Source organism: Psammomys obesus, unplaced genomic scaffold (genome assembly GCF_907164565.1).
Source record: "Psammomys obesus unplaced genomic scaffold, mPsaObe1.curated_primary_1811, whole genome shotgun sequence".
In the NCBI taxonomy this organism is placed as follows: Eukaryota; Metazoa; Chordata; class Mammalia; order Rodentia; family Muridae; genus Psammomys; species Psammomys obesus.
Window position 1 is genome coordinate 1 of NW_026594304.1, and position 14,321 is coordinate 14,321.

The window sequence follows — 14,321 nt, forward strand, 5'->3', positions numbered from 1 at the left end:
CTCCTCTGTAGTTTAGTTTACTGGGAGTAAAGGCACACCTCTCAGCCGGGCCCTCCTCTGTAGTTTACTGGGCTAATGGGAGCCAGTCCAACACATTTTGTACTTGTGGACAGAAATCTTTGCAGCCTTGAGGTGAGCTGGTGCTTGAGGTAAAAACCAAAACCAAACAAGAAGAAAAAGCGTTTTCTCCAGTCCTGGAATCTCTGTTCTGTGTTTTATTTCCTTTTTAAGAGTGGCAACTCAAACAGCCGGGTATGGTGACGCCTGCCTGCGATCCTAGCCCTTGAGGAGGCAGGCCGGTCCCAGTGAGTTCGAGGCCAACCTGGTCTACGAAGCGAGTACAGGACAGCTAGGGCTACACAGAGAAACCCTGTCTCGAAACTTTAAAAAAAAAAAAATAGTGTCAACTGAGTCCAGCAGCCTGGAGGTTCCAGCATACCGACAATGGGGACTTCAGGGCTGTGACTCAAAATATTTACTTCCCCGTGAGTTCCAGAACGGCTGCCAGCCCCTACCGGGTCCTGAAGGAGCTGCCTGTGGGTCTGTTTGGAGAGCAGCCTTCCCGCGCTCTCTCCCGCCCACTCTATTCACACTTGCTTTCAGTGAAGCCACTGTCTGATGTGGGGTCTAGTACTTTAAGACTTGCGCTCTGCAGAGAAAATTCTGATGAGTGAAGACAGACTTCCTGTAGAGCAAGCCTCTTGAAAGGGTGGCGATTTGAGGTTGTGACTGCTGAGCAGTGTGTGTCTGGGTATTTTTATGGTTCTTGACTTAACTTTGGGTGCGACTGTAGGCCAGTGCATTGTATCAGCTGCGTTTAGCGATATAACTGGAGAGTTTGTAAAGATTTATTTGTGTTTACTTTATGTGGTGAGTGTTGTGGCTGCGTGTTCCATATGTACATCCTATGTGCAGTGCTTATGGAAGTCAGAAGAGGCCTTGGGTGCTCCGGAACGAGAGGTACAGATGGTTGAGTCCCGCCATGTGGGTGCTGGAAATCCTGGAGAGCTGGGGTCCTCCAGAGGAGGGCCAGTGCTTTAACCTTCACTGTCTCTCCAACTGTGTAACTGGAAAAAGGAATCACATGTTGCTTAGGGCATGGTTATTCAGTCTGAACATCTTTAAGTGTTAGAGAAGCGGACGGTCATTTTTTAAATAAGTGGTTCCCACTTTTCCTGGGGCAGTCATTCTCAGTCTGTGGGTCCCAACCCTTTTGGCAAACCTCTCTCTCCAGGGAATTTATAATTCATAACTGTAGCAAAATTACAGCTATGAAGTAGCAGTGAATTATTTTATGGTTGGGGTTCACCACAACATGAGGAACTGTATTAAAGGGTTATAGCATTAAAAAGGTTGAGAACCGTTTCCGTAAGGAAACCAAGCCTTTTAGTGTCTGTCTGTCTGTCTGTCTGTCTATCTATCTATCTATCTATCTATCTATCTATCTATCTATCTATCTATCTTAAAGACAGTGGTTCTACTTGCTATTAAGCTAAGCAGACAAGCCTCACACTCATGTTTTACCTCTGTTAGTATCCTGAGTGCTAGGATTACATACCCACCTTAAATTAGTTTTTACAATTTCTGCTTTCATCAAAAAACACCATGTCTACTGAGCTAGTCCTAGGACACCCAGGGCTCCAGAGAAACCCTGTCTTGAAAAACAACAACAAAAAAAACAAGCAAACAAAAGAATTTTCTCTTTCTGTCTTTTTAACAATCCTACAAAATACTTTAAGTGTCACGACAGGAACGCAGACACTTGGGGACACACTGTGGACTGTCCCCTTAGGATCACGTCCACCACGGTGAGTCCCTCCCACCCCACAGTCAGCCGCATCGAGGGAAAAAAACAGAGAAACCCAAAAGCAAGCAAGCAAACGGAAGAGAACTGCAGAGGGGAAAAGCCAGAGGAGGAAGGCTGCCTCCCTTTTCATTGTGGGATTCATCTGTGAAGAGGAAGTGAGTGCTGAGAAAAACATTTGAAGTGCTCCCCCGGGGAAAGTGCAGTTCTTCAGAGGGGGCCCAGTCTCGGGCACCTGTGTGGCCCTGGGTCTGACTTGGGCTTGCAGGGACTGTTCCTCCTCTGGTGTCAGGGCCCCGGGTGCTTGCTCTTCAGCCCTGCGCTGATGCTCCGCACACGCACAGCATGCTGGGGGATGCTGCCCCTGACATCCGGGTGGTCAGTCACTCGGCGGTGGACGGCCCACTGACATCTAGAAGAAGGGCTGCAGACTCCCGGGGTGTGTGCGTGAGGACTGTAGAACCCGGCAGGATTCAAGCTGGTACCAGGCAGGGCAGCCGTCACAGGTGTAGCCCAGGGGTTGTGCTGAGCGGTATACACGAGGTCAAAGGGACCCCATCCCTCCACGTCTCTCCTCGTGATGTTCGTGACAGCTTCCAAAGTCTAAGGTCTTCTTCCTTCCTCAAAACCAGATTCGCTTTCCAAAAAGCGCAGAAAAGTGTGCTTATTGCTCCCGTCAGACAAGGGGTGCTTCCGCACAGGCAGATGTCCTCAGTGTTCTGTAGGAGACTTGTGACTTGGTGAGCACTCTGCCTGGCGGGGTGAGGCGGAGGACAGCAGCTGCCCCGGGCCTGCCTGTACCCCGTCTGTGCAGTGCTCCTCCTGCAGGCTCAGGAAGGAGTCCAGCCTCTGCTCTTCCAGGTCAGGGCTGACCTGGAGTCCCGGTTCCAAGGGAGGGGGCCTTGGAGCCAGAGGAAGGTGCGTCCTGGGGACCCACTGTGCCCCAGGGATAGCGGGTGGCTCGGGACTTCAAAAGGTATAGGAGAAGGTGTTTTCTATACTGTGTTACTATGTTTCTATACTGTCTTCAAAGATGTATTTTTTACTTTTAATTGTATGTTTTTGAATGTCTGTGAGTGGGTGTGTGCCATGTGTGTGCCAGTGTCCTCAGAGGTCATTGTATGCCCCGAGGCTGTGAGCTTCCCTGCATGGGTGCTCGGAGCTGAACTTGGGTCCTCTGGAAGAGTAGGGCCCACACATAACATCCGAGCCGTTTCTCCAGCTCTCCCTTTGCTCGCTTGCTTTTTTAAGAGACAGCGATGAGCTTTTGCTACTTGAAGGCACACAACAGCGGCTTGCGTGGCTGCATACTGACTTAGCACAAAGTATACTTGTTGAGAAAAACATTTGTTAAGACAGTTTTGGAAAGTGGAGTAATTAAATAACATTTCACAAAGAGGAAACTTCTTCCAAACATCCAGGACTAAGATAACTGAAGAAAAATGACAGCAAAGAAGGAGCTTGAAAATCCCGGGAGGCCGTTCTCAGCATGGCCAAAAGGCCCTGGACAACTGCTGTTCTGACGTTTCCTCCCCTAATGTAGAAAACAATCTTAATATTCTTACATGTCTCTGCACAAACCTTCTCTTAGGCTAGAACTCTGGTTCATCAACCTGTGGGTTGTGAACCGCTTTGAGGGAAGGAGGCTCCCAATGACCCTTACTCAGGGGTCGCCTAACACTGTTAGTGGTGGTTTTAAAATCGTGTGGCAGTTCCTTTCTTCACGCGGCTAGCACCCACATAACTGAGGCTGGACTATTTAACATGCTTTATGGCAAAAGGACTGAGCAGGGTTCATCTATTTTTAACCTTCCAAGTCTGGCTTCCTCCCAGCATAAATCCCTGAGATACTTGCTTTTTATGGCTGTCTGCGCTCCACCTGCTCTCTGCTCATGTCTCCTCTCCTGGTGGATCAGGCCCCACTTCCTTTCACTCTCTCCTCCCCTGGCTGGCAGAAGTCCATACCTATTCTCTCTCCTGCTTGGTGATTGGCTGTTAAGCTGCTTTATTGACATATCAGGGATGAATTGGGGAACAGTGTTTAAACAGGAGATTCTCAGAGCAGGGATTGCAACCAGATTTGAGGGGCACAGCAATCAGCGTCTGAATCTTTATGCAATGCTTAGTGACGTCCTGCCTCCAGAAGACCACCAGAAAACACAGATCTTCACATTATGATTCATAACAGCAGCAGAAATTACAGGAATGAAGTAGCAACAAGAAGTTTTACAGTCAGGAATTACTGTAACATGAAGAACTCTGCAGCCTTAGGAAGGTTAGGAACTGCTGGTCTTAGTTCCTTGGTTGGTACTGAACAGTGTACCCATAGGTTCTCATGATTGCACTGTATTAGACACATGTTCCATTAAGAAACCGTAGCGTCATGAATTAGGTCATGAATGAGCAGCATCTGAGTTTTCGGGGGATGTCATCACAGAATTTTAAGGGGCAAGAAGGAAGTTTTCCAGGCAAACGAGCCTTGACTATAAAGGCTGTGTGTAGAAATGAGACTCCTGAGTTCGCTGGACTGAAGACTGGTGTAAGGGAAGGCTTAGGTACCAACATGAGCATATCTTGGGGCTTGGGCAAAAGTATGTCCACAGAATAACAGTCGTGTGCTCAGAGGATTTGCCACCTTAATTTCTCCATGGACCTGTGTCCTTGTCTGTGGCGACATGCTTTGTTGAGATTTGGGTGTGGACTGGAAGAACACATGGGTGTGGCTGAGGGGCACAAAGGCTTTGTAAATCAGACCCGGAGAGCTCTGCATTGGAAACAGCAGGAGATACAAGAGATTCACTGAACTAGGATGTGGCTGTGGAGTGGGTGCTGTAAAACACTCAAGGTGACTGGTACAGAGATCTGCGCTCCCTGATTATTGCTTGGAGGAAAACCGGTGCATGAGCATTTCAGTGATACGTTTAGTGTATCTTAGACGTTTGCGGATGAAAGCACATGCTTTATGTTCCTGAAAGCCTTCTTTAGGAGAGAAGCCAGACTGTTAGCAGAGGTCTTTCTTTGTGGCACGCAGGCCCATCTTTACATTGACCTTGATTCGCCACTCGCTTCCATTCCTAAGAAATCCATGTGCTGTGATAGTCATCTATGTCTTTACGCTGTGGCAGGAATGCCTGGGAACACAGTTATAATTATTTAACAATTTAAAGAATTTATCTGGAAAGCCTGGCTTCCAGTCACTTTCCCACATCTGTGGTATGGTAACTGATGGTGTGAATAGCAAACCTGAGACACTTCCATGAATTTTCTTTTTTTTTTTTTTTCTTAAAGATTTGGGTTTAATAATATGTGTATGGGTGTTTTCCCTGTATGTATGTCTGTGTACCATGTATGTGCAGGGACATCAGAAAAGGGTGTCCTGGGACTGGAGTTCCACATGGTTGTAGGCTGCCAGATGGGTCCTGGGCCCCAGTTCTCTCTGTAAGAGCAGCAAGGACTTTACGCTCTGAGTCATCTTTATGGCCCACCACACTTTTATGACCAACTAACATTCCTGGGCTATGTAAAAGACACGAGCAACTGCAATGTGGTCAAAGTGTTTGACTAGTCGAAGGGACAACACTTTTTGTCTTGTTTTGTTTTTTTGAGACAGGGGCTCACTATGCAGCTCTGGCCATCCTAGAGCTCCCTGTGTAGACCAGGTTGGCTTTGAACTCACAGAGATCCATTTGCCTCCCAAGTGCTAGGACTAAGGGCATGTGCCCCTACCCCCCCAAAAGGTACACTCTTCTAAACCTGGCTGGACAGAGATGAATCCTCTTGTACGAAGAGCAGTCTGTCTTGTTTCTGACCACTCACAACATTCCTTTCCAGGTAATCGAGATTTTGCCAAAGATGACCCACTGGAGTTTAAGTCTCACCAGTGGTTTGGCGCCTCTGTGAGGTCAAAGCAGGACAAAATCTTGGTAAGTCCTTAGATTCTACCTCAGGTGAGTGGGGCTGGTTTATGGGGCGCACAGGAAGTTGTGTATGGTCAAGTTGGTAGTAAGATTTGGTCTGTCCAGTGGGACAAGGTGTAATGAAATCAGAGCTCTGATCAAAGGCTGTCTCTCTGAGCATGCTCTCACTCTTCCCTCCCGAGACCAGGCTGCTGCCGCTTCTGTGCTCCTGCCCACGCTCTTCATTTATTCCTGCTCCATTTGGTAGTCCCCGTCAGTTTCTTTCTGTCTGTCATGTTTGGGAATAAAATACCTTTGGCTAATCAAATGCTTTCACACTTAAAAAAACAAAACAAAGCAAACCTGTAAACGACTCTCTAGTCTTTCCTTCTGCCCTCTTCCTCTGCTTAAGCAGTAGTTTAAAATGTCCTTTTTTAACACGAACCATCTCCATTTCTAATGTTCTCCTCCTAGTAACCTGAGACAGACATGAGGAAGCAAGACCTCGTCACTCTGACTTCAAGATTACTGAAATTTTACTGCTATATCATTTTTAAAGAAATGCATGCTGCCATGATGTTTTATTTTCTTATTGGCTACTTAGATCTTATCTTTCTTGTTCTTTGGCACCACTGAAAAAAGAAAACCTCTGTCCTCCCCCCACTTTCTTATTTATTTATTTGCATAATTCTTTATTTTTCCTATATGAATTTCACATCATATACCTCAATGCCACTCATTTTCCCGTCTTTCCATATCTGCCCTCCATGCTTGTAACCTCCCCTGCAAAAGACAATAAAAATTAAAAATAAAATAAAGAATCCCTCTGTGGAAGCTGTAGTGTGTGGTGATGTGTCCCACAGAATACCCAAACAGCTTTACTTGCAAATGTTCATTGTAATGAACCTTGTTCTGCTTCCAGGCCTCTGGCTACCAGTGCTGGACCCCGCCAACACACCTCTTGGATATCTGTGTTGCCCTGGGTCATGGAGATCCTATAGCTTTGGTTCCGCAGGACTAGCCCCTCCACACTAGCAGTTCACAGTTGGAGTAGATTTTAGGGTGGGCCATCTCAAATCCCTGAGCATGGGCCTGGATGGTGGCTGAGCTGGTCAGCCTGCCGGCTCTGCCCAGGTCTGCTGCTCCCATGTCACCGCTGGTGCCACTGTGCAGTGGCCGGCGAGGGGCAGGGCGTGTTCAGCGCCGTCCTCAGACATCAACATGTCTGCACAGTCTTTGGTGGTAACAGGAGCCGGGACATCCGCACCACACAGACCCCTGCACACAGACATGGCCCTTGGCGGCAGCATGGCCAGGACATCAGCATGGCCTCAGGTGGCAGTGCAGGCTACTCACACCCGGCCGTTCCTCACTGCCCTTGCGCCTCCCGTTCTGCCTCTCTTTGTGTACAAATCCACGCCGTTTCTCTTTCATCTCTCCACCACGTGCTCCACCACCATCGTCGTAGTGCCTGCCAGCTGCATATACCTTTAAGAAAAATTAGAATAATTTTATTTTCTATGTGTGGGTGCTTTGCCAGCTTGTATGTCTCTGCACCACGTGCTAACTGAGGCCAGAAGAAGATCCCCTGTTACTGCATTTACAGACGGCTGTGAGCTGCCATGTGGAGGGCGGGGGCTTATCCTGGTTCCTCCGGAAGAGCAGCTAGTGCCTCTAAGTCATGAGCCTTCTCTGAGCCGTTTCTGCCACCTTCCCTCCCTTCTACACACTTTTTAAGTCCCCCAACCCCCATTTTGAGACAAGTTTCTTTAAAAACACGGAAATTTTATGGGGATATTGGTTTCTGTTTTAATCCCAGGTGTGGGATATGAGGCTACTTCAGACTGTCCACAGCAGCTGACTATGATTTCCCTTATGCTCTAGCAGGGGTGTGATTTTTGCCAGCTGCAGAGTGTTTCTGCCAGTGCATGACGTTTGGAATTCTGGGGGCAAACCCAGGGCCCTTAACCAGCAGGAAGTAGTCTCATGATAATGACTTCCCCGCCCCCCCATCCTTCTTTCTCTCCTACCTAGTGTTCAGGGGTTGGAAGGGTGGAATAAGGCTAAAGAAGGGTGGAAGAAAGTTAGGGACCCACAAAGCAGCGAACGCTGGCTACACAGCGCTCACTCTGTAACTGGGCTGTCTTGAACCGACAGTCTTCAGCCTTTCCCTCCCATGCTCTGAGATGACAGGTGTGTGCCTCCATGCCAGGCTCAGTCTTTCTCCTCTTGGTTAATGTGACCCTGCACGTTCATGTTGTCCCCCATCTGGCTCTCTCCTTAAGTGTCTCTGGTAGTGCTTCTTTTTCTACCAGCTTCCTAAGTGCTGCGCTGTTTTTGAGCCTGCTAAAGGCTCCATTGCTTTCTCTAGCTAAACCATTGGCCTAGAGGCTTCTTTTAAAATCTGTGTATCGTAATCTCCAAATCAACATCTCTAGCTAATGGTTGGCCGAAACATTGTATAGGGACCTTCCTATATTATCTATCTACCGTTCTTACTTGTCTGACTGATGCAATACTCTGAATGAGTGTGGTCAAAGTGGGATTCTTTTCACCCTCTCTCAAGGAGCATGAACAGACAGCACAAGTAGCTTATCTCTGAAGGACTTCTCCAACTTGCTGAGAGGCGTGGCTTCCTACTCTATTAGTGATTCCTATAAAAATATATCCACCTCCACAATGCATCTGTTGATAGATCTCCGTATTCGTTATCTGCCCTGCAGGAAACTACTGCCCCTCCTCATGCTCATTGCTCCTCTCCTCTCTCAGCTTCCTCTCACGCCCGAACTACCACCTCTTCTGCATAGCAGTTCCTCGGGGCCTCAGCATTTCCCTGTCTTGATGAAAACAAGTGGCTATCTATCTCTGAATTTGACCAAACTGGCATACAAGTATCACTAAAATCAGGCGCTTTTTTGTAGTTAGGGGTTGTATTGCTGTGATAAAAATCACGATGACCAAACGCAGCTTCAGGGGGAGATTCGTTTCTGTTACAGTTTCCCCTTAGAGTCCATGATCGGAGAAGTCAGGCAAAGAACGAGATGCAGGAGCTGAAGCACAGGCTGTGGAGGAGTGCGGCTTCCTGGGTTGTGTCTGACGGCTTCTCAGCCCGATTTCTCATAGCAATCCAGACCACAGCCCAGGGGTGACCTCCCACAGCAATAGACAATGAATAAAATGCCCCACATGCTAATTTGGTGAAGGCATTTTTTTTTTTTTCAGTTAATGTTTTTGTTTCCAAAAATGACTCTAGCCTGTGTCGTTGACATAAAAGTTAGCCAGCACAGGGTATAGGTTGTCTTTCTGTGTTACCTCTATCTATCATAAATACGCCAATGACGCGTGTCTGTGGGTTTATTTCTTTCATATACCAGGTCATTTCAGTCAGTACCTAGTGTTTATGTGCCTTCTACCGAGAGAGTGTTTTGTTAATTTTTATTCAGCCATCTCCTTTCATTCAGTGTTCATTTTTAATTTCATTTTCTCAGGATTCCTCTTTAATTATTTTATTTTTACTTACCATTTTGTAATATGATGATGAAGAATTAGGAAAACATCTGTTAAAGCGTTGAGGTTTCAGGAGGACATTTGAGGACTGTAGCCAGACTTTTGGCTACTTCTTTGGGTTGTTTTTCCTCTCTCCCTATACCACCCTATCCCCCCCAACACTAAGTAGGAGAGAAAGACAGAAGGGAAGGGGGTGTCAGTATCATTAGACTACTTCCTGCTGATTAGGGACGTAGAGTTCTTTGGGGCAAATTTGATCTTCCTTTAAATACCCTCTCAAGAGTCCCCAGAATTCCAAATGTAAACTGTGTGCAGCTGGCAAAGTCATTCCCCTGCCTGAGAACAAGGCAGATCACAGTCAGCTACTGTGGACAGTCTGAAGCAGTCCCGTATTCTACACCTGGGATTCAAACAACTCTTTTCCCATAATGTTTCTGTGCTTTTAAAGAGGACATGTCACACGATAGGCCTTAGAGCTGACGTGAGAAGGGGTGTCGGGGGCAGAAAGATGTATGAAGCAAAACCAAGCAGAAAATGCTTGTCCACCCTGGGCAGTCGGGGACATGCAGAGAAGTAACAGTTCCTGCTTTTAGCTTCATCAGAGTGGATAGGAAATAGTCTAAGGTCAGGTTTCTCTTAAAAGGTTATTTTAGAAATATGAGCTTTCTTCTAGCAGCTTAAATTGTTGAATTTTTGCAAGTCTTACATGTCACTAAAACACTCATTATTTTATGGCTTCTACGTGGCTTTGAGATCAGACCTTTGGAAAGTACAGAGGAGAAGCCCTGCAGGGAATTTTTGCTGCTTCTCTTACTGCTTGTTGTGTAACTTAGGGGTATCTCCTACAAGCGTGAGGATGTGATTTCTTCCAAAAGTTGACTCAATCTGCGACCTTCAGCTCAGCTCACAGCACCTGGAAACAATGGTACTTGAAACAAGAGCTTTGCTGACAGCTGGAAACACGAATTGTGGACTACAAGTATAGTCTTCAGAAAAGTCCACCCCTGACTTTGCCTAAAAGGCTTTGATTCAGAGAAGGATCTAAAAACAAACAAACAAACAAACAAAAAACAAACAACAAAAAACCCCACTTCTTTTTACAACCTTTATTTGCTCCTGTAATGAGGAAGAGACGAGGTTTGAATTTTTCAGTAGTCTGAGGTAGCGTGGATACCGGGATTATTCATGTTTCAGAGGATTCTTGTATAATGGACTAAACCTTTGAATCTCAGGCCTGCGCTCCGTTGTACCACTGGAGGACGGAGATGAAGGAGGAGAGAGAGCCGGTCGGCACTTGCTTTCTTCAGGACGGAACAAGAACTGTTGAGTATGCTCCATGCAGGTCAAGTATGTGTGACAGGCAGCCCCTGCGCTGAGCAAGAGACCCCAGGAGCCCGCTTTGTGGCGTGTAGTGTGTGCGCGCGTGTGCTTGTGTGTCAGAATATGTAGCCATTGTGAGGGAGACAGAGCAAAACGAAAAGTAATTCTGCTCATACAAAGAAATTGCAGATATGAATCAATCATGTTTCTTGTTTCTAAGAGCTCAGTTTGGTCAGCCTTGGTTCCTGATAATTAATACCTGATTTTGGAAATCTGTTATTTCCAGTCTCAGTTAGTGAAGACATGCTCATGTGAGCTTCTCTCAAGGAGAACTGGGCATCACAGTTGAAGAATCGGAGTCACTAGGTCAGGCCTGGGACCAACTTTTTTACAAGCTCTATAAGGTGGTTTTGTTGGACTCCAGAGTTTGAGAAACAGGGTGTAGATGAATAATGATGTTAAAAAAAGATGTTTCTGCGACCAGAGTCGGCAAAGGAAGGTGAAGCTAGTGTTTTGGTGCCTGTGTCTAAATTTGCCAGGCTTTGGTTTCCTTGGAATTTCAACTAATTTAGTTGTAGCTCATGTCTGTTGGTTATTCCGACAGCCTCAGGCTTTTCCCTGAGGTTAGCTGAAATTCCAGTGTCAGTAATACCCTGGCGATTTCAAGCAGGTGTCACTTCCGTTTCTCCTTTCTCCACATGTCTTTCTTCTACTGGGGATCACAGACCTTTTGCGAAGCCCACTTTTTGTTGGATTGGCCCTAAGTTTACAGCCTCTTTATACCAAAGACATAAAACTAGGTTGTCCAAGCCAGGCTGTGATGGTGCACGCTTTTAATACCAGCACATGGGGAAGCAGAGACAGGTGGATCTCTGTGAGTTCAAGGCCAGCCTGGTCTACAGAGTGAGTTCTAGACAACCAGGGCTACACAGAGAAACCCTGTCTTGAAAAACAAACAAACAAACAAACAAACAAACAAACAAACAAACAGATTGTACGAATGCAGTCTTGCCTTGTCTATGAGCATATTCTGCAAGATGTTCCATCTACATTTAAGATACTACATTTGATACGACATTTAAGATTTGACATTTGATACTATGTGGGTAGTATCAAATCCTACATGCTATCAATTTTTTTTAAATGAATCATTTATTTAGGGCAGTTTCCCAAATAGTAACTTCAGAACATGATTAACAGTGAGTAATGAAACAGTGACCAGCAAAATTGTGCCAACAAATGGGGAGCTCCGTGTAGTCTCCCTGGTACCTTTCATGATGCTAAAACAAATAGTTGAGCAGGCAGAATTAATTAGCAAAATCACACCACTTAAGACTCTTCCCGTTAGATCTGTTGACTCTGTGTTAGCTGGCATATAACCTCAGGTCAGAGGAATGACGAAGTCTTCCAGCGTCTAAGTGCTTGGGTCTTCGGGGAATTGCAAATTTTTTATTAAACAATCACTTCTTAGTTGGACACTCGATCATGCCGGTTGTTGTAATGGGGAAGTAAGCAAAGGAACGGTGCCTGTGTGGAGAGCAGGCCCTGCGCGGGGAGCCGGAGGCAGCGCGGCATCCCAGTGCTTGGAACCATCCGACTCTCTGCCTCTGTGTGGGTGTTTAGGTCGTGGCCAGCATGTCCAGGACATAAGGACTACTTTAGTGTTTTTGGTGCCCGGATTTCAGAAATGTGCGCATTTTGAAAACATAACTTTGTAGCTAAGAGAGAGAGCTCATCATTCTGTGTCAGTAAAGCTGATATGGAACACATGCAGGTACACACTCATGCCTACAGACTTGTGTGGACACACAGGCTTACACACACACACACACACACACACACACATAGCAGTTACCTTTGTTCGCACTTGAGAAGTGCAGAAAGTGAGCCTCATCCGCTGGAGCATTTCCCTGCCTATATTTGATGGTACTGAATGGTCGACGAAGAATTTAGACCCAGGTTGTCATTTTTTTTCTTTTCGGTGCTAGGTGTTGGGCCCAGGGACTCATTTCGTTAAGCGCTTTCACTCCTGAACTATAACCAGACCTAGGTCTATCGTAGTCCAGAAGAATTCTTTCCTTGTGTTGCTTACCAGAGAACGTACTTTCCACTTCAGCTGCTTCTAAAAAGAGCATTTTAGTGATGGGACCTGTGTTTCCCTTCCTTCCTTCCTTCCTTCCTTCCTTCCTTCCTTCCTTCCTTCCTTCCTTCCTTCCTTCCTTCCCTCCCTCCCTCCCTCCCTCCCTCCCTCCCTCCCTCCCTCCCTCCCTCCTTCCTTCCTTCCTTCCTTCCTTCCTTCCTTTTTTTCTTTCTTTTGTTCTTTCTTTCTCCTCCTCCTCCTCTTCTTCCTTTCCTTCTGCTTCTTTGAGATAGGGTTTCTCTATGTAGCCTTGGCTGTCCTGGACTTACTTTGTAGACCAGGCTGGCCTTGAACTCACAGAGATCTGCCTTTTTCTGCCTCCCTGAGTGCTGGCATTACAGAATATAGCCACACCCATTTGCTTATACACTTAGAGAAAGTTGAGTCATTCTGGAGTTGACACACTATATGGCCCCCATTTCCTGAAACTCGTCAACGCCTGGCTCTTATCAGAAAGGGTTTATGGATTTCGAATTTAACTAAAACATCTCAAAGAAAAGCGTCATAAAACACAAAGGCAGGAAATGGCAGAAAAGACAACCAGGTTATAGTACAGAAGTGTGTAGTTCAAATGAGAAGAGGGTGGTTTACCCAGAGCGGGTGAGGCTACGGAGTGAGAGCATGAAAACCTGGGTCATGGCCCCAGATTCCGCTGACAGCAATTCCTTCAACACAACAGTGGTTACTGCTTACACACTGTCCTGACCAGGCATTTTCCAGGTACCATTTGATTTGTTTATTTTTTATTTTTCTGTTTTCTTTTTACTTCTTTCATGTATTACATGCTGACCACAGTTTTTATCCCAGCACATTTGACATTCTTTGTTTTATTCATCTATCTGAAAACTGTATGGTCCAGAACACCGTGGCTCCCATTTTGAGAGGTCACATGCTGACCTCTTTGTGTATGCGTGTGCTGGGGTGCTGGGGTTTGTTTCCAGTTTTTTTTTTGTTTTGTTTTTTGTTTTTGTTTTTTTGGTTGGCTGCCGATTCATTGATTTTACTTTTCACATGACCTGTGTACAGCCTGAATGAAGAGCTTCACTGCTTGCTTCCTTTGTTACTTCTTTATTGTTTGCGGTTGCTTCTGGCTTTGAAGACAGTTTCCGTGACCATACTTGGCCTTAAGCAGTGGCCACATGTCCATCTGTTGAAGACTGCCTGAGTCATATAGTATGAAGTTAGTTTTAATTGAGTGCTAAGTTACTTAGTTCAGAATTGGTCGCTTTTCCTAAGATTTACAAAAGAAAGAGCAGTTACAGAAAAGCAAATTATTGACTGTTGTGGTTGAAAGACACTCTGGGAGCCATGTTTCAATGAGAGTCCCGTGAGTACATCTGCAAGAACAGTTGCTTGTTTTACCCTTCCTGGAACATTAAGTTTGGACTTCTCTTGTCTGAAAATCTGCACCGTGCTATTTGTAGTTTTTTGTTGTGTTTGTTTGTTTGTTTGTTTTTGTTTTTATTTTTTAGACGGGGTCTCTTGAAATAGCCCTGGCTGTTCTGGAACTCACTATGTAGACCAGACTGTCCTTGAACTCACAGAGGTCCTCCTGCCTCTGCCTCCTGAGTGCTGCTTAAAGGCACCAACAGCTGCCATCAAGTGTTTTAGTTTCATCATCTATAAAATGTTCATGTAGGAAATATATTGGGGC

The 14,321-nt window shown here is 46.0% G+C and overlaps 1 protein-coding gene across 1 annotated transcript in view; it reads left to right on the forward strand.

The window, feature by feature from the left end:
• Positions 1 to 5,635: 5,635 nt before the first annotated feature.
• LOC129685053 (integrin alpha-V-like) overlaps positions 5,636 to 14,321 on the forward strand; it is a gene marked incomplete at both ends in the record, with an annotated part of 13,129 nt that continues 4,443 nt past the window's right edge. Inside the window, 2 exon segments of the mRNA XM_055618395.1 lie at positions 5,636 to 5,727; positions 10,440 to 10,554. Coding sequence (XP_055474370.1) covers positions 5,636 to 5,727; positions 10,440 to 10,554 — 207 coding nt within the window.